The 18,354-nt window shown below is 39.7% G+C and overlaps 1 protein-coding gene across 1 annotated transcript in view; it reads left to right on the top strand.

Moving 5' to 3' along the window:
* LOC109889968 (protein tyrosine phosphatase receptor type E) overlaps positions 1-18,354 on the top strand; it is a 47,290-nt gene that overhangs the window by 20,242 nt on the left and 8,694 nt on the right. Inside the window, exons 2-17 of the mRNA XM_031823580.1 lie at positions 2,512-2,804; positions 10,881-10,952; positions 11,136-11,229; positions 11,599-11,663; positions 12,300-12,436; positions 12,614-12,704; positions 13,223-13,299; positions 13,426-13,462; positions 13,637-13,734; positions 14,267-14,386; positions 14,524-14,687; positions 15,322-15,457; positions 15,548-15,697; positions 15,820-15,913; positions 16,140-16,216; positions 16,316-16,450. Coding sequence (XP_031679440.1) covers positions 10,886-10,952; positions 11,136-11,229; positions 11,599-11,663; positions 12,300-12,436; positions 12,614-12,704; positions 13,223-13,299; positions 13,426-13,462; positions 13,637-13,734; positions 14,267-14,386; positions 14,524-14,687; positions 15,322-15,457; positions 15,548-15,697; positions 15,820-15,913; positions 16,140-16,216; positions 16,316-16,450 — 1,542 coding nt within the window. The 5' untranslated portion in view covers positions 2,512-2,804; positions 10,881-10,885. The remainder of the gene's footprint in view (positions 1-2,511; positions 2,805-10,880; positions 10,953-11,135; positions 11,230-11,598; positions 11,664-12,299; positions 12,437-12,613; positions 12,705-13,222; positions 13,300-13,425; positions 13,463-13,636; positions 13,735-14,266; positions 14,387-14,523; positions 14,688-15,321; positions 15,458-15,547; positions 15,698-15,819; positions 15,914-16,139; positions 16,217-16,315; positions 16,451-18,354) is intronic.

Here is an 18,354-nt window from a genome sequence, read left to right as displayed (position 1 = left end):
AACCAGATGGGGCTCCTCTGTAATAATGTGCACAAGCCTTCTAGTAGGGAAAGTGTCCCTGCAAGATATGGCCATCTCAGAGTCCATAGAAATTAATTCTACCATCAAGAAGACATTCCTTGAATATGTGTTTTGGGAGCACATTGACAACAACCTGACCTTACTCACCCCAATTGTGTCTGCCATTAACCAGGTGGAGGGAGATGGGGCAGTCTTATCAGATGTTTAATGGCTCTTCACAGATCTGCGTGAGCAGATTGGTGCTGCACTGACAATGTCTTTGCTGGATGAAGCAGAAGAAGAGGCAGTTTTGGAAAAGATTGACAAAAGGCAAGACTTCTGCACCAAGCTCATCCATGCAGCTTTTTGCTGAATCCAAAATGTGCCAGAAAGCCTCCAATCCTATCTGCGGAGCAGATAATGTCAGCATACGACATGACTTCAGCCATGGCACACCACCTTCAGCTGGATGAGGGAAAGGTTCTGGGGAGTTTGGCCATATTCAGGACGTAGGATGGCTTGTGGAAAGATGATGTGTTTTGGAATTCCGCTGAACACATCTCTACGTCAAGCTGGTGGAATGTACTCTGCAGCTTTGAAGCCTTGTCCTCCATTGCCTCAATTATACTGCAGATGTAGTATAAACCAGATGTAGTATCTGCTGCATCAGAGCGCAATTGGTCACTCTTTGGGATTGCGCACACCAAGGGAATTTTAGTTTTTATAATGAATTGATGATGCGCTGGTTTTATTGTCACTGTATTTGTGTATTTATTGGTGTTCTATGTATTGTACGCATTTTTTCTTGGTGTCCAATAAGGCTGACCAACGAAAGGATCCAGCAAATGGTGGCATTTCGTTCCATTCTGAAACTGTTTGAGCCAATAACAGATGTCACAACACAAGATGAATGTGACTCAAAAGAATATACACTTGAAAGTGACTCAGAAGAATATACGTACACTTGAAAGGGACAAAAGATACACTTGAAAGTGACTCGGAAGGAAATAAGGATGACGGAGGCCAATCCCCCGAGTACTAATGTCTGGAAAGGAGAATGCAATAAAAAAGTAAAGCCCTGAATATATTTGATTTAATTTAAGATTATTTTCAACAAGAAAAGCCACATTTCCATATATCAGAAATACCTGTACACTGTATTTCTAAAAGCTATTTTTGTTTTACTATGTTAATATATCTTTGTTGCAAAAGTTTTGTGGCTGCACTGGTGACAGTAGTTAAAATTCATGATGTTCTATATGATCTACCTATTCATGGACAAGATGGACACAGATGTAAATAATGTGATCAAAATATGAATAAATATATTTTTTTAAGGATTACAAAAGATTGCCATCAAGTCCATGTGAATTATCAAAGTTACTGAATATTCCGGTAGCTTTGGTAAACAACCGGTAGCTTTGTAACCCCAGTCCCACCCTTGTTCCTAGAGGCCCCATTCACCCATCATGGCTCTGTATGAGTGGGCTTCTCCAACTGGGATCACTGGTTCACCTCTGCTCTGACTCAGTGGCCGGTCACTAAACAATCTGGTTTTGTGTCTCCACCTGTGGGTAGAGGAACCCTGTGTTGGGAGAGAGGGAGTATGTGGGCACTCAGAGCCATGTTCTCTCCTTCATACATGGCTAGAGCCATAGAGTAACGTCACAGTCAAGGCTTTGTTTTGGGCACTCAGATTCCAAAATGCTACAATGTGTAGCAATACTTAGCTTGAATAGACCACATTGGAATGAAACACTGCCAATTCCAAATATGTATAGAATTGGATATGTTTTGTCTATGCCATGCCAATCACAGTATTGTAAAGGTGTTAGTCTTGGCTATTGTGTATATTTTTTGTGAGTATTTATTGTCTCTATTTTTGAGAGTTAACATAACGGATTTTATATTCCTCACACTTTTCCTCTGAATTTCTGTCCGTGGGTGGGATTAGATTGGTATGCTTAACAATTAATAGCTCTTGAAATTGACATGTATTGCTTTGCCATGCTGTGGGGGCTAGATTAAAGTGGTTTGTCACAGTCCAGACAAAGAAACAGAATAACACACACACAGAAACATACACACACACATGTGTGAACACTACACCACTTCTCTCTTTCTCTCGCTTTTACCACCCTCCCTTCTCTCTTACCCACAAAGTCTAGAATAGTACAATCTCTTTCTCTCTACGGTACAGTTCACTCAAGTAGACAGACTCCCACTCCTTCTGTACACAGGAAGTAGCTTCATTAGTTTGTTAATCCCTTAGACTTTTCCTCTGTCAGGCCCAAACAATGAACAGGAGAAAAATTCCTATGACTATCAAGTAAACAGATTGGAGTCCAGGTCATGACTTTATTAATTTAATTCCCCGGTCTTTTTAAAGCTACTTTGAATGTACTATTTCTGGGGGTGTCACCATGGTGAGGAAGTTATAGAGCTTTCTATAGCAGCAACCATGGTATTAACTGGGATCTAACCGTTTTTTCTTGTCTTGTCTTTCTTCAGGTGGTATGCATTTATGTAGGTCACTGAACTCGAGCCTACTTTACTCTGTGGCATGACCTAAAACCCTGAAGTCCCCTGAAACCCAGCTACTGGACCTTAGCTACAGGACTAGTGTGTCCTGATCACATCGACTACTCTCCCACCAGACCCTGTACCTCCCGAGACAATGTGAATGTGGACTGGGTTGTGGGTACTGAATCCCAAGGGGCCAGTCAGGAAGAGAACCAGACCTCTGGCTGCTATGGACTATTGGATTAACTCCTACTGAATCCGGTCAGCTCTGCTTTTAAACTGTGAGTAACCCCTGAGTCGATTTCATTTCAACTCAGGCCATTTAGGACATCAATCTAAATTCATTATTTTAATGTAAAGGGACCCTTGTTTTCCATTAGGATTTCAATTCAATTCCTGAATTGACTTTGTTGACCCTGACCATGCTCCCGACATAATGATTAGTGATGTATAGGAGATTACGAAAATAAGATTGTCACAGCTTCAATATTAATGCATATTATGCTGTGATGACTTGTATGTATGGATGCTTAGTGCATGTTGGCTGAAAACAAAGCCCATAACCGAGAGGCTCAATACAGTATCATGCTTCTGAACAGACAAATATTCAACCTTCCTTCATACCACAACAACAGAAATATAACAGTTCTTAAGACAATGGATTTCATCGAGTTATGATCTGGTGATCCAGATTTTTATCAGTAGCATGGCCTGCTACTTGCCAGTGAAGCCACCCTTCGCTTTAGTACTGTTGCTGTTTGTCTAATAGGGAAGTTTCTCATTATAGCTGCTAATACATAGCTTCTGAAGCCTCTCATCTCTCCTCTCATCCTCCCCTCCTCTTTTTACTCGCTCCACTGACATGTATTTGTTCTCCAGGTCCAGTGTCTGCTCTAGCAGACAGCCATGCTTCTGTGGTTGCTCTCCACTGTCTTTGTTCTCTCTCTCCCTGTAAAAAAAAAAAAAAAACATTTTGTGTGTCATCCATCTTTAATCCCTGAAGCAAAGATGCTGCTTTTAGGTTTTATTGATTCATGAAGAAACCTGAACTTCAATGGATGTGGGTAGGGATGTCACATAAAGATGAATGTTTTCTCTTTGTTTCCTAAGACAAAGGGTACACTAGTCTAGCCTGTCTGATGGAATCTCTTTGAAATTGGAGATAAGGAAAGATTTCAAGGGCAGTAAATGGATTGCTATATTTTGGGTGCCTTTTTTATGCTTGGATCAAATGTTGCAATCCCTGTATGCTTGTATCACCATGTTCATTGGTAAAGAACATACACAGAACATATTTATATGCCTGTGAGTACAGTATCCATTGTCCTCTGACATTGGAACCTGTAAAAATATGTTTTAATAATTTATAAATCATGATGTTTTTAATCTAAGGTTCACTCATCACTATGTGCTCTTCAGGTGGGTTCATTAGGATTCATGTCAGGCCATAAACCATATTATACCTATAGCCACTTCATGTCAGGGTGGATATTGTGGTCACAGTAATGTGCAATTCAGAATTCAATGCATCCTGTTTGTCAGATGAATGTGCCGTTCAGTTATCCATGCAATCCTGGTTGTGTGTGTTTGTGTGTGTGTTTGTGTGTGTGTGTGTGTGTGTGTGTGTGTGTGTGTGTGTGTGTGTGTGTGTGTGTGTGTGTGTGTGTGTGTGTGTGTGTGTGTGTGTGTGTGTGGTGTGTGTGCAGATGTGCAATAGCTTTTCAGGGCTTCCTGGAGTAAAGTAATGATGAAAAATAGGATTTTCCACTCAGGGTTATGGCTGGGATTAATATTTACCCACCTATAACCGTCAGTATTTCTGAAGGTCAAAATAGATTAGAGTGGATTCATCACATTTAAACAGTTACTTTCACATCATTTGAAGCACATACTGTACATTTGTCCACAGTACAAATTTACATAAACAATTTTTGCACAGCTTAGTGGTGAATCAAGTGAAATAAACCAGTCATTGGCCATCCAGAACGAATGAGATGAAATGTGACTAAAATATGAACAAATGTTCTGGGCGATTCCATGCCAGGATGGCCCGAAAATATTTTTGGGTATCTCAGATTGTTCTGGAAATGATCACTTAGAAACATGAGAGAAAGCATGTTTGATATGCTTTTATATTTGTATCGCAAACCATTTTTGAGAAAATCATGATGAAAGTGGCCATTTTAAACCTATACACACACCTCCTGTAAGACCCTAGGATCTTTGAACCGTACATGATACAGACAACATCATTGTGTCATTATACTCCATATAGTGTGCGCTAAAATATGGAGTATGTCTGGATTCTGAAACACAATTTTTCACATTAATTTATTCAACATCAAAACAATATACTCTACAAGTACATCACATTTCCAGAGTGGATGCACTGCGAATTTTGCAGTTATGATACATTTTATGAGCACCACCAACACAGTGAATGGGAAAAATGTATTCAAGGGTCTTTACACCCTCTGCTGGTGATTTGCTGAATGTGATTGGTTAATGACCTAATGTACATTTCTATGTAGAAAATGTAGAAAATAAGCAAAATCTAAAAAATATATATATATATATTAAAGAATAAGGCACAAGAGGTAGTGCTATGTAATGAATACAGTCACAGGTAAATGGTGTTGTTTGCATCAGGCCAGTCAATCCATTTACCTTACTGTATTAATTATATAGCACTGACTTGCATGCCTTGTTGTTTTTATAAAACTGTTTACCAACATATTAAAAGAACAATGATTTGCATATTTTCAGTAGAACTGTTATTTGGATAAGTTCATTCATACAATTTCATTCTTCTACCCGAAGTATTCGGGACAAAAATCTGGTTGTCAGTTTTTTGGGTTATGTTGCAATGCAAATCGTATCAAATCAAATAAGTGTATTGGTCGCGTACACAGTTTAGCAGGTGTTCTAACAGTGCAGCGAACTGCTTATGTTACTAGCTCCTAACAATGCAGTCAAATGGCAAACAGCTCAAATGTAAACAGAATTACAAAAAAGGAAGGCAATAAAGCAAGAAAGGCAGGACAAATCCAAAGAACAACCCAAATAACACTGTAGCAGTATCAAAAAATGCAATCTATTCATATATATACTGGGGAAATGTACACAAGATAAACTATGTACAGCAGTAGATATATTAGAGTGAGCTATGTCAAGAATCCCTTATATAAATAATTATGCGGTGCTTAAACAGTGTAAATACAATACAATGTACTGTAGTAGAAATATCAAAATAAGTTATGTTCCTCAGATTTCCTCAGAATAAGTGTTTTTCTCAGATGTCCTTTATTAAAGTTCCCAGCTACAATAAATGCAGCCTCGGAATATGTGGTTTCAAGTTTGCAGATAGTCCAGTTCCGTGAGAGTCGTTGCGTGTCTGCTTGGGAGGGTATGCAGGCTGACTATTCAGGCTGACTAACGTTCGTGTCATTTTCAAGCTAGCCAACTTCAGCTAGCACAGTCATGTCAAACATTGCACCTAGAATGACAGTAAACTAGCCGTATTTACTTGGACATATCCATAATAATGACATTGATGCGTGATTTCGCCTTGCTCAGAAAAAGTTAAGTACAGGGGAGATTGCATTTCAAAAGTGAAACATTGTTTCTGAGGTCGAACAGGCAGACAGCAAGGCTTATTTTAACCCCCGTTTATACAAACCAAATGGTAGCCTAGAAGCAAAGGGAATTAAAGATGCACTATACAGAAATCGCTCCACCATTTCCTGGTTGCTAAAATGGCAAACATTTCAGTTTGTGACAAAACAAGCAAGTATAGTGTAGATAATCATTGTACCATCTAAACTGATGTGAATATATATTTTCCATAACCAAAAATATAGTATTTTCAGCTGTTTGAAGCTGATGTACAAAACCGAAAGTAAAAGACGCAAAAACAAAACTTAAGAACGGGAAGTATAGAAATAGCGCACATCTATGTGAATTTGGTCATCATCCAAAAAGTGACATATTGCAGTTTTAATGTGCAAGTTGAGAGGTTATTCCAACAGCAACATGAACTAGATTATATTGTTATGGAGGTGCAGTGATAATTCAGATGGAACTGTTAGCAGGCATATGTGTGCCTGTGTTGCAAATACAGCTTGGCTTGGAATGCTGCTCGTCCAATCAGCATCCAGGATCCAAACAACACGTCTTTTGAATAATATGTAAAATACATTTATTTAGGAAAAGTTGTATTATTACATTTCCTTTAAAAACGGCTCATATATATTTTTGTACATCATTTTATACACCTAAAAACTGAATAAAAGCATAAAACACAGCATTTGAATATTACATTTAAGTTTCTTAAAAAGTACATGTTAAAGACAATAGAAACAACCATGAATAAAAGTATTTTTCTTTGTAAAAACCTCAAATCTATAAAAGCCATTTGAAATGTGTACAAATGATTTAACAAAAGTAAAACATTTTTAAGACATGAAAACATGTTTTAAAAAAGTCACATTGTTAAAAAGCTGTCCTCTACAGGAGCGGGGTGGGGTGGTGGTTATCAAACTCGCCTCCTCCTGCTCTTCCGAATCAATTACCATCCTGTCCTTCAGGGCCCAGAGGAGATCTCTCCCCTAGGCGTAACGCCCTAGGTGCCGCAGCGCTGTCAGCAGCGCTGTGGGTGTGGTGGAGGACCCTTTGCTTGGGGTCAAGGCCCCCTTTCTTCTGTAGCACCCCAGGGCTTCTGTGGCTACCATGGACACTGCCTGGGGGGTGGTCTCTACTCATTTAGCTACGAGCAGGTTGCGGGAGGACAACAGTGCTTCCTTCAGACACGTGAGGGTGGGCCAGAGCTTGGTGAAGGCCTTTTATGGAATAGGCCTTCGGCCCACCCCATACAGCATGAGCTAGGACGTTAGGTCCTCCCCTGCTGGCAGACACGGGGAGATCAGGGGGCCTGCTTTCTTCCACAGCTCCCTGGCGGCTGTGCACTCCCAGAGCAAGTGCCTCACTGGTCGGGGGCACTTGTGGTCGGGGGCACAGCCTGGTCGGGGGCACGCGGATATCCTCGCCATGCCCCTGGAGTGCATAACGGCCCTGACTGGGAGGATCTCGTGGGCGACCGTATATGTGTTTTATACCTTTTCTACATAGAAATTGACATTATAGGTCATTAACCAATCAAAAGCAGAGGGAGTAAGTACCCTTTGAATCTATTTTCCCATTCACTGTCTTGGTGGTGCTCATAACTCTTATCATAACTGCAAAATTAGCAGTGTAACCACTCTGGAAATGTAATGTCCTTGTAGAGTCTATTGTTTAAAACTATGTCTATAAAATGTTTTATTTTGAATAAATTAATGTAATAAAATTGTATTTCCGAATCCAGACATACTCCATATTTTAGAGCACAGTATACAGAGTATAATGACACAATGATGTTGTCTGTATCATGTACGGTTAACAGATCAGGAGGCATGTGTATGATTTTCTGTGAATTGGTTTGTGATACAAATGTAAAAAGCATGTCAAGCATCATTCCTCCCAATGCAGTTTCTATATGAGAATTGTGTCATGGTAAATTCCTGTATTACTAAACACTGAGAGAGCAAACCACACACAAGTCAGAGTATATTATAAAGTCCATCTTTAATTATATATGAGCTTCACCATAGCCCTGTGACTCTCAGATCAATTCAGTGTCTATAAACAAATTCTCTGAGAGTGCTTACAAAACAGTTCTTAGTATCATTCATAGCCAAGACACACCCATCTCAACTCACATGTCGAAACACAGATCTCAGGAACAGTTCACAAATAACCTCTTACTCGAAAGAGGAGTATCCCATAGCCAGATAGCATTAGCTATAAATTATCGTTCAGTTTGGTCTCCTAAAATAAGTTCTTGGTACAACATAGTACCAAACCATTACCTCATCCAATGGCATATATCAATTGTCAATTCTAGATACTCCCATCTCAAATACACCTCTCCTGGACAAGATCAGAAAAGACAGTGAGCCTCTTAGGTCATATACTAGATCAAGATAAGGGCAACTTCAGAGGGGACATACAATAGTTACAGACACATTCCCATAAGAAGACAAGCCTCCATTCTGTCCTCCTCCCCTTCTGATATTCTTCATAGCATCACATGGTTTAAGAGATACATTGACATATGAAGACAATCCTGACCTCTCCCCTCTCTGAGCCCCAAGTGACTAAGCCCTAGCAGAGAAGGGATAACTGCAAACGGCCAACAGTAGTATCCAAAATAAGACATCCTAATGACAAATATCTCACGTAAGCATTATAATGAAAATAAAACTTGTGATTCTGATTCTGCTACCACAATTGCCAGAACAATCTGACATAACCCAAAACAATGTGGGTCTTCCTGGCGTGGAATCACCCTTCTTGTTCATGGGCTCTAATGGACATGAAGGGAAAAACCTCTCAAATCTGAAAGCTCCTGTACAATACGTATCCAGTTGGAATGGAATGCATACTTTTAACTGCACATCTCTGCTTTAATTAACAATACAAATCTATTAAAAGGTTACAAGTCTGCTGTAGGGAAGGATACATTTGTATGACCATGCTATTTTTCTCAGGGTCCGTCATGCTCACTTAGGTTTGCGTGTAAGAGTTGAGGTGAGACCGAGTTGGTCCTTTTTTGGATGCGGCTTTCATCCATTTTACACATCCTCCGTCTTTCTTATAAATACCACTCATTTATTGAGTTACTTTATAATATTGAGTTTTGCAACTTTCCCCTTTTGTTTTTGATGCATTGTTGTAGATATATACATCTAATAATATTTAATGAATTACATTATGTATTAATAACATTACCTGCATGGAGAAATCCTTGTTTAGGTAAATGCATTTTTGATTATGGTAATAACATATCATGCAATGCTTGAGAATTGCTACTGCAGCATGCTAAATACCATTGAGGCCGTCTCGTTGAGTTTGGGAGCTTTTATAATCAGCAATAATAATTACATTGTAGTTCTGGGTCCAACTCTTAACATACTTTTGATAGCACTGAGAAGGACTGCTGAGTTGAAGGATTTAAATAATGTAGCTTTGCCCTCCTTCTTTCCAAGTTATCCTGCCATAGCCCAAACATGTTTCATTACGGGGCCGAATTCAATCAAACATGCACTCTGGCAAACAAAGACTGCAGTGCGGGAAGGAAGCCTAAATGTGCCTAAACCGTGTGATATACAGTGTTAGGCTGTATAGGAATGGCAGAATCATTATTGCCTTCATGGTTAATGTTGTGTGTAGCCCAGTATGGTGGAATGCCAACACTGTGAGTGAATGTGTTTTTGCCCAGTGGAGTTCTGCAGGGAGCAGGTGTTGACACTGTCAGCTTGTTAACACTGGGGAGAGATTGGGCACCTTCAGCACAGTGTGGCACATATGCAGTACATGCCCCTTGGCTTTGAACATATGTGTGTGTGGGGGGGGGGTGAGATTGAGAGAGGCATATGTGTTTCCAAAATGTCATGAATAAGGCCTTTCAGGATGATCCACTTCTAGTGAAGCTACTAGATATGAAGTATGAATGATGATGTCTATGCAAAACAGCTTTTTCTAAGGCTAAGGAGACATGTAATATAAAGTGATGCTCTCAAGTCTGCGCATGGATAAAACACTGGGCAATAACTGTTCTCGTATATAATACATTGCATTTAAATAGATTTGCCCAGGAGTGAGGGAATTATAGACAGACTGCCAGCAAGAAAAAGGCTACAGAGAGGTAGAACTGCATAGTTTGTGATAGAGATGCAATGCAGGTAATAGTGATGAAATAGAGAATTGCTTCACGCTACATAGTGCTACTCAATGGGACCAGGAGTTTCCTCATTCCTCTTCCTTCAGATGGATCATTCTGGGAAAATGATATTTTTCTCTCTGTTTTCCACTGTTTCTCACTCCCCCTATTCAAGCACTTCTCATAGCTATTTCTCTGTGTGTGAGACTGCAGTGTGAGATTCACATCCTTTGAGCTTGTTTAGCTCTTCTCCAGTCTGTCTAGGACTACAAGGGATCTGATTTCTGCCGTCTATGAGATAGTGCTTCCTGTTACCATGATATGTGTATTTTAGGGTTGTGAGATCTGAGGTGATGCACCATACTGCTAAGTGCATATGGACAGGACAGGGCAAGAAATGGATAGGATACAAGGAGTTACACAATCATACGGTCAGAGGGCCTGACATCATCACCTTATTTTCACAGACAGCACTGTCATCACCAGGCCAGGATTTGCTTGTATCGTGGACGCCCTCTAGTGGAATTAATGAAGCATCACAGCTTCTGCATTTTCTTACAGTGTTATGTATTCACTCATGTTCTGTTTATCTCCACAGTCACAATGGTGTTGTTTCTGATTGCAACTACAATAACCTTGAATAACTCCTCTCGTGAGAACCAGACTTTAGGTAACTAACTCCCGCACGAATAGTGAATTAAACAGAACAATCTGCATTAATGAACTTGATCATAACTTTAAACAACAGGTAGACCAATAGCTCAAGTATCTATTAAAATGGTTACATGTAAATATTGACAACACTTGTTGTATATGTAGTATACAAAATAATGTGTGTATCTTTGTTTCCCAGAAAACCCCACCTCCCAGGGTGCCCATGTCCTTCCCCCTACGCTGATCTCTCTTCTTCTCATCATCATCATTCTCCTGATTGTATACTTCCTAAGGTAACAAACAACACTGGATGGCTTCACCCCACCCCCACCGTGCTCTTATCAGCCCAGCCTACCCCCACTCTGTGTGTGTGTGTGTGTGTGTGTGTGTGTGTGTGTGTGCTCCAACAGCTGCTCTACCAGTTAAATAGACAACAAATGGCTAGCTGGGTCATATCAGACCATGCTCTCACCCATTCACTCACTCAGTATCCTCACCACTGAGAGAGGAGTTAACAATCTGCTTCTCATGAGAAAGAACAGCTTTCAGTTCAGATGGTGGGTTTCTATTTCTACTGACTTGTTGAGCTGAAATATAATTTTTCTGGGGTTATGGTCAGATAACGTTTCCTTTTTCTGTTCTCTCTCTCACCCTCTGGTTAGGTTTAGAAACCACAGGAAGGCTCTTATCTCTCAGAAGACTCCAAATGGCTTCTTGGAAGATCAAGGTATGTCTCGACTTCATTATGTTGCACATTGCCACGTACATCTTACGTATACAATATTGCATTTGAACCATTGAGTATGTGTTGTGGAATGTGATGCAAGTCTTAGGTTGTGTGTGTACAGTAGTCCTTTTTGAAATTCCATACGGATTGAATCTGTGCTCTAGATAAGTCATCACAATCAAAACAGAAAGTCAAGTCTATTCTGTAGAGATATCCTACTGTTGGCGTATGCTGGTATTGAGAGCTGTCAAGACATGAACCAGACAAGTCTAAATAATAATAAGATTCACAGTCTACATTGCCACAGTTGAAGCAAAATACCTTGTAATTAATGTAACTTTCACATGTAATGTACAATGTTGAGTAAGTGAAGTGTGAGTGAAGAATTGAAGGCCCAGACAGTTGTTTATATACATCTCTTGTATGAGGTCACCCTCCTTATGGTCGCCTCGTAATTTTTTACATTTAATCATTTAGCAGATGCTCTTATCCAGGGCGACTTGCAGTAGTCACCTGTGTGTAATGAGGTGACCTGGTTCTGTCTCTAAAAAGAGAGGCAGAACTTTATTTATTTATTTCACAATTCTTGTACTGAATGTAAAAACATTGACGTTCCAATGTTTTTGTTCCACACAGGAGAGCAGACAGTGGTCCTCCTCCCACGATCCCCTTCTCCATCCAAGAGGTACTTCCCCATCCCCCTGGACTTGCTGGAGGACGAGTTCCGAATACGCTCGGCAGACGACTGCAAGCTTTTCAGAGAGGAGTTCAATGTGGGTTGCTTTTCAAACAACACATAGTGCTTACAGTAGTAATGTGATACCTTCATAGTGTGATACCTAATAATGTCAGGAGGAGTTCATACTTCTTTATGCTGTTACATATCATGCTGCATGTCTGAAGGCTTCATGACTGGCTTAGTTTGAACCCCTGTGTTTGTGTCTGTATAGTCACTGACCTGTGGCTACCACCATGGCTCTTTTGAGGAGGCTAGCAGGGAGATCAACAGGGACAAGAACAGATATCCAAACATCCTACCATGTGAGTGATGGAATTGTTATGGGAATACGTTTTGTAACCATTAAACCCACTTAAAGGGCAATTGCGCTACTTTTCAACTTCCTATTCATTGTCTCAAAAACATACATGAACACGGCGCATTTCTATGGTATTTCTGCTTTTAAAAAGATGATAAGAAAGCTCCTAAAAAATGCTTGTCTGTGACATCACGTGGTAGGATTAAAAGTAAGAACAGGGATTTTTCAAAACCTGCAATGCATTTCTAGCCAGCGGGAGGGTATTTTCTTACTGATGTCATCGAGTAGAACTTTTTAACTTCATACTTTTTTCTACAAAACTTCGAAATGCGCCATTTTCAAATATGTAGACACTGTTATTGTGCTAGAGATAATGAAAATCACGTTGAAAATTGTGGAATTGACCTTTAAGAGTAGCTTGAACTTTTTAGAGATAAAGCAGTTTGATAACATAATGAACATTTTAAATAGGCATACTTATTTTCCTAGTACAATTTTGTCTCTTTCTTACATTTTCAACAGATGACCATTCCAGAGTATTGTTAACGCAAATAGATGGGCATTCTTGTACGGACTACATAAATGCCTCCTACATAGATGTGAGTTGTTGATATTTACTATGTATTTCGTTCTGTCCCATTACGGATAACTTAAATGCGTATAGTATAACTTCCTTTCTCACTATGGTCTAATAAACTCACCAAACACATTTTCTTTTTAACCAGGGTTATAAAGAGAAGAACAAATTAATTGCAGCTCAAGGTGAATATAACTTTGTACAAACATTTTGTGCAAAATACTGTACTACTAGAGGATTACGGAATGGAAATCAATTATATGCTTACATAAAATGCGTTTTTCTAGCACCATAGGCCTATTGTATAACTAGTATGTCCACTTACATCTATGTAGTAAGTGTCACTCTCTTTTCCATAGGCCCAATGCACGACACAGTGGCTGACTTCTGGCGGATGATTTGGGAACAGAAGACTGCTACTATAGTGATGCTCACTAACCTGAAAGAGAGAAAAGAGGTGAGTTTCTCTTCTCTCACTTTGGCTGCTCCATTATCTGCTAATACAACCAGTAAAGAATCTTCAGATTTGCTCATGGGCTCTCGTGTTAGATGTTCTTAAGGGGTCCTTTGCTCTTTCTTGTCTTCTCACACCTCAAGGTCATGAGTATAATTGATTTGACCCTTTCCTAACTTTCCCAATCCATACAATGTGTCACCCCAAATTACTTGGCATCACATTTTATTGAACCTCAAGGGGCTGATCAATAAAGAACAAAACAGGGGGCTTAGCTCCACCAAACAGAGATGGGGGATCGATAACTAAATAATTGTTGATAAAGTTGTCCAAGGCTTGATTATAATTAGTCTGAGACTCTCATTAACAGTCTAGAAGATCAGAGTGATGAACTTATTGACTGACAGACAATCACCTATAAATAGAGTTACTAGTCAGGAATATGAATTCCCATAAAAGTCTCTGCCATTCATATTGGTGAACTATAGTTATTTATTTTTTTGCTTTGCTGAATGTCCATTTTTCCTCTCTTCAGGACAAGTGTTACCAGTACTGGCCAGACCAGGGCTGTTGGATGTATGGGAGTGTGAGGGTGTCAGTGGAGGACTTTACTGTACTGGTGGACTACACCATCCGCAAGTTCTGTGTACAATATGTAAGTATCATTGTATGTGCCTACATGACAACCCTGCACAGGATCCCTCACTTTGAAATACACAATGTGAGAAACCCTGTGACATTTACATTATATTTTTCTAAACGATTGATGTGTTTTCCTGTTGTTGTAAACAGCAGGGGAATGATGGCCCAAGGGCCCCCCGCTTAGTCACCCAGCTCCACTTCACCAGCTGGCCAGACTTTGGGGTGCCCTTCTCCCCTATCGGCATGCTCAAGTTCCTCAAGAAGGTGAAGACAGTCAACCCGTCCTATGCAGGACCCATCGTAGTGCACTGCAGGTACTGAACCAGGGGAGGAGACTAGGGATTCTAACTGGGAAATCTTGTCTACATGCTGTACTCAATGAAGGCTATAGTAGTTCATTTAGTTCCTTATGACATGTATAACTTAACACAATCATAGTGTCAAATTGACCTATCGTGGTGTCTAAAAAAGTATGCCAACCCGCTTCCCTTTATTTTGTATTGGTATGGCTGGAATTTCAAAGCACATGTCATGTAATATGAAACCACCACACCACTGAAGTCAGAGATGTGCAGGAACAACTGTTGAAACAGGTGTTGGTATTGGGGCTTTGCTTTCTGAATGGGCCTCATTGATTGGTCTCCAACACCCTAAGCTGGCATCCCTGACTGCTGTCTGTGACACTGGTCCTTAAATCACTATGGATCTTGTTGGCTTGTAGACATGTAGCAATTTAGAATATTGCTGGTAGACGTAGCAATTTAGAATATCGCTTGTGGACATGTTTCAATGTAGCATTTTTATGCCATACCACAATCAACATTCCTGTGGAAAACTCAGCCACAGAAGTACAGTTGCATTTGCTTTGAATTGAATCATCAGACTTTCCTCGGAGGTCTATGACAATGTAAGGGTCACTCTTCTCTCCTGTCCCTTGTCTTTCCCTAGTGCTGGGGTAGGTAGGACTGGGACGTTCATCGTCATAGACGGCATGATTGACATGATGCATGTAGAGAAGAGGCTGGATGTCTTTGGGTTTGTGACCAGAATACGGGAGCAGCGCTCTCAGCTCGTCCAGACCGATGTAAGTGTTCCCTGACAGTTCAATGTGTTAATGCAGCACAAACCAGCAAAGATGCCTCATTTACCCTATCTCTCTCTCTCTCCCGTTCAGATGCAGTACTCGTTCATCTATCACGCTCTGCTGGAGTATTATATGTATGGGGACACAGAGCTGGATGTGTCCTCTCTGGAAGGCCACCTGCAGAAACTCCACAACACCAGAACACCCCTTGACAAGCTGGGCCTAGAGGAAGAGTTCAGGGTAAGTCCCAGTCACACAATTTTCTCACCTTTTTTAAGTTGTCTACCAGTTCTAGTCACATTTAAATGACGGAAGCCATCTCTCTCAAGTAGTCCTAATTTCACCCCATATCCTCTCCTCAGAAACTGACCAATGTACGCATAATGAAGGAGAACATGAGGACTGGAAACCTTCCTGCAAATATGAAGAAGAACCGTGTGCTTCAGATTATTCCATGTAAGGAATACTCTAACACTCTTAAATTTTCAGTAATACGTCACAACCCTACCACCATCAAACTCTTAGTGTTGTATCAAATATTATACATTTTAGACCAAGTTACCTCTCTGAAGTAGTTTTACTTTTGGAATGAATTTACTGTAGTTAAATGACACAAATGACACAAGTAATTAAACTATTGTTGGAAATAAAGTAAGTTGTTAAGTTATTTGCTTGAACACAGATGACTTCAACCGGGTTATATTATCAATGAAAAGGGGCCAAGAGTTCACGGACTACATCAATGCATCATTTATTGATGTAAGTATTTACTGAGCACATTTTAACACCTACGGCCTAACTTTCTCCAGAGCCCTTTATGTAAGTATATGATGCGCTAAACAGTATGTTATTTTCCAGGGATACAGACAGAAGGACTACTTCATCGCTACCCAGGGTCCCCAGTCTCACACGGTGGAGGATTTTTGGAGGATGGTGTGGGAGTACAGGTGTCACTCTATCGTCATGCTCACTGAACTCAAGGAGAGGGAACAGGTACAGACCCCACTGTGTTTTACTTTAGTAGCAGTCATCAAAATTGTTCATAGGTTGAAAATACAATTCTAATAAATGCAACAGTTGGACAATGGATGAAGATACTCCAAACTTTTGAATGTTTTTAAATCCATCAGATATTGACAGAAATATAGCACATAAAACATTGTACTAGCACAGACAAATAATTAATTGAGTTCAGCTATTTTGATGAATGGAAAAATGCTTTTCTAATGCACTCATATGTGACCGACCACCTTGATTCGGTCTTACAGTGGTTCCTCCTTTAAAAGTTGTGTCATACTGCAGCACACCTTGCAGGCTGCTGCAGCATTCTGTGGCACATTATTTAATTGCCAGCCATTTTTTCGGGAAAATGCAAGTTAGTGCTAGTTTGACCACTAGAGGGCATCTTTGAGGAGCATTTTATAGTCTTCCATATTGGCATTACCGGAGATTTTTAAACCTTTTTGTAATAACATAGTATATGGGATTGATTTTAAGAAATTTGTCTTAATTAATTTGATTAATATTATGGTGTTTCTTTCCGGTAATTTTTTTTACAACTAAAATATGGCGCTGTACAACGTGACGGTCAGGAGTAAGCTACAGCATAAGAGGATTGAAGGATTCTAAATTGTTTGCCTTCATTAGACAACTTTGTTCCAATATTTCTGTAAGTCAGTGATATTTATTCCCATAGTAATTCATTATGGATCCATAACTAAATCCACATCTGCATTTTGAAATAATATTTTTATCATTATTTATTATTTAACGAAAGCATAAAAATGCTGATGAAGAAATACAGTACTGTGCAGTATATGCTTTTACATTTGGATAATAAAGCATTTTGAAGATATAAGCCACCTGCATTTGTTTATTAGGCTACTGTGCAGTCTGACAAGTAACCGTAGCCTACCATACATACTGTAGTAAACATGGGAAAGTGCCTAATTCCTTAAATAAGGGAGAGCAGGCCATATCTGTACTAGAGAATACGGGCACGCGGGAGACTGGGGTTCAATTCCCTGTCGGGGAGGAAGGAGTAGGCTGTCCTTGTAAATAATAATTTGTTCTTAACTGATTCCATATGTATTATTTCATAGTTGGAATGTCTTCACTATTATTCTACAATGTAGAAAATAGTAAAAATAAATAAAAATAGTGGAATGAGTAGGTGTGTCCAAACTTTTGACTGGTACTTGCTTAATTAATTAGATTATTATTATGGTGTTTATATTCCAAGATAAATGAAAAACTCTCTGGGTTTCTGTTAGGATGGAAAGGAAAATATGGGGCTGTACAACGTGACGATCGGCAGTACTGAGATATTTAGCTAAAGAATCCCTGTGTCGTGCAGGCAGGGCACGCTGGAAACCAGGGTTCGACTGGGAGGAAGGAGTAGGCTGTCCTTGTAAATAAGAATTTGTTCTTATCTGACTTGCCTAGTTAAATAAAGGTTACAATAAGAGCATATAATTTCTGCACCCAAATTTTCTAATTCTAGTCTAACCAATACCCAAACAGAGATTAAGTGAAAATTAAAATCTCATTGATTTATCAAGACCAGTCCCCATGCTTGTCTCAGAGCAGCGCGAAATGGTGCTAAAATAGTTGTAGGCTTTTGCTTCAAATCCTACTGCTTCTAACTTCATTATGTTCTTTAAATAAATAAGACCTACACCACTTTTAACAGCACATTACTCAACACTAGTGAGACTCATTTCGCCTATGGTAGGCCTACAGTATATCTACAAATATTTTTTTCAATGACGTGACTCTCCGCCAATAATTACATTTAGAGGATTGGAGGACTCTTAATTAATATCTAAGAGGCAAGGGAAGCTGAGGGTTGGGATGTGGAATTGGAGACATGGTGGTCAAAGATATAGAATGATGGT

Source organism: Oncorhynchus kisutch, linkage group LG4 (assembly GCF_002021735.2).
Source record: "Oncorhynchus kisutch isolate 150728-3 linkage group LG4, Okis_V2, whole genome shotgun sequence".
Classification (NCBI taxonomy): domain Eukaryota; kingdom Metazoa; phylum Chordata; class Actinopteri; order Salmoniformes; family Salmonidae; genus Oncorhynchus; species Oncorhynchus kisutch.
Note: the sequence above shows the minus strand (reverse complement) of the source record. Positions and strands in the feature narration are given on the sequence as shown.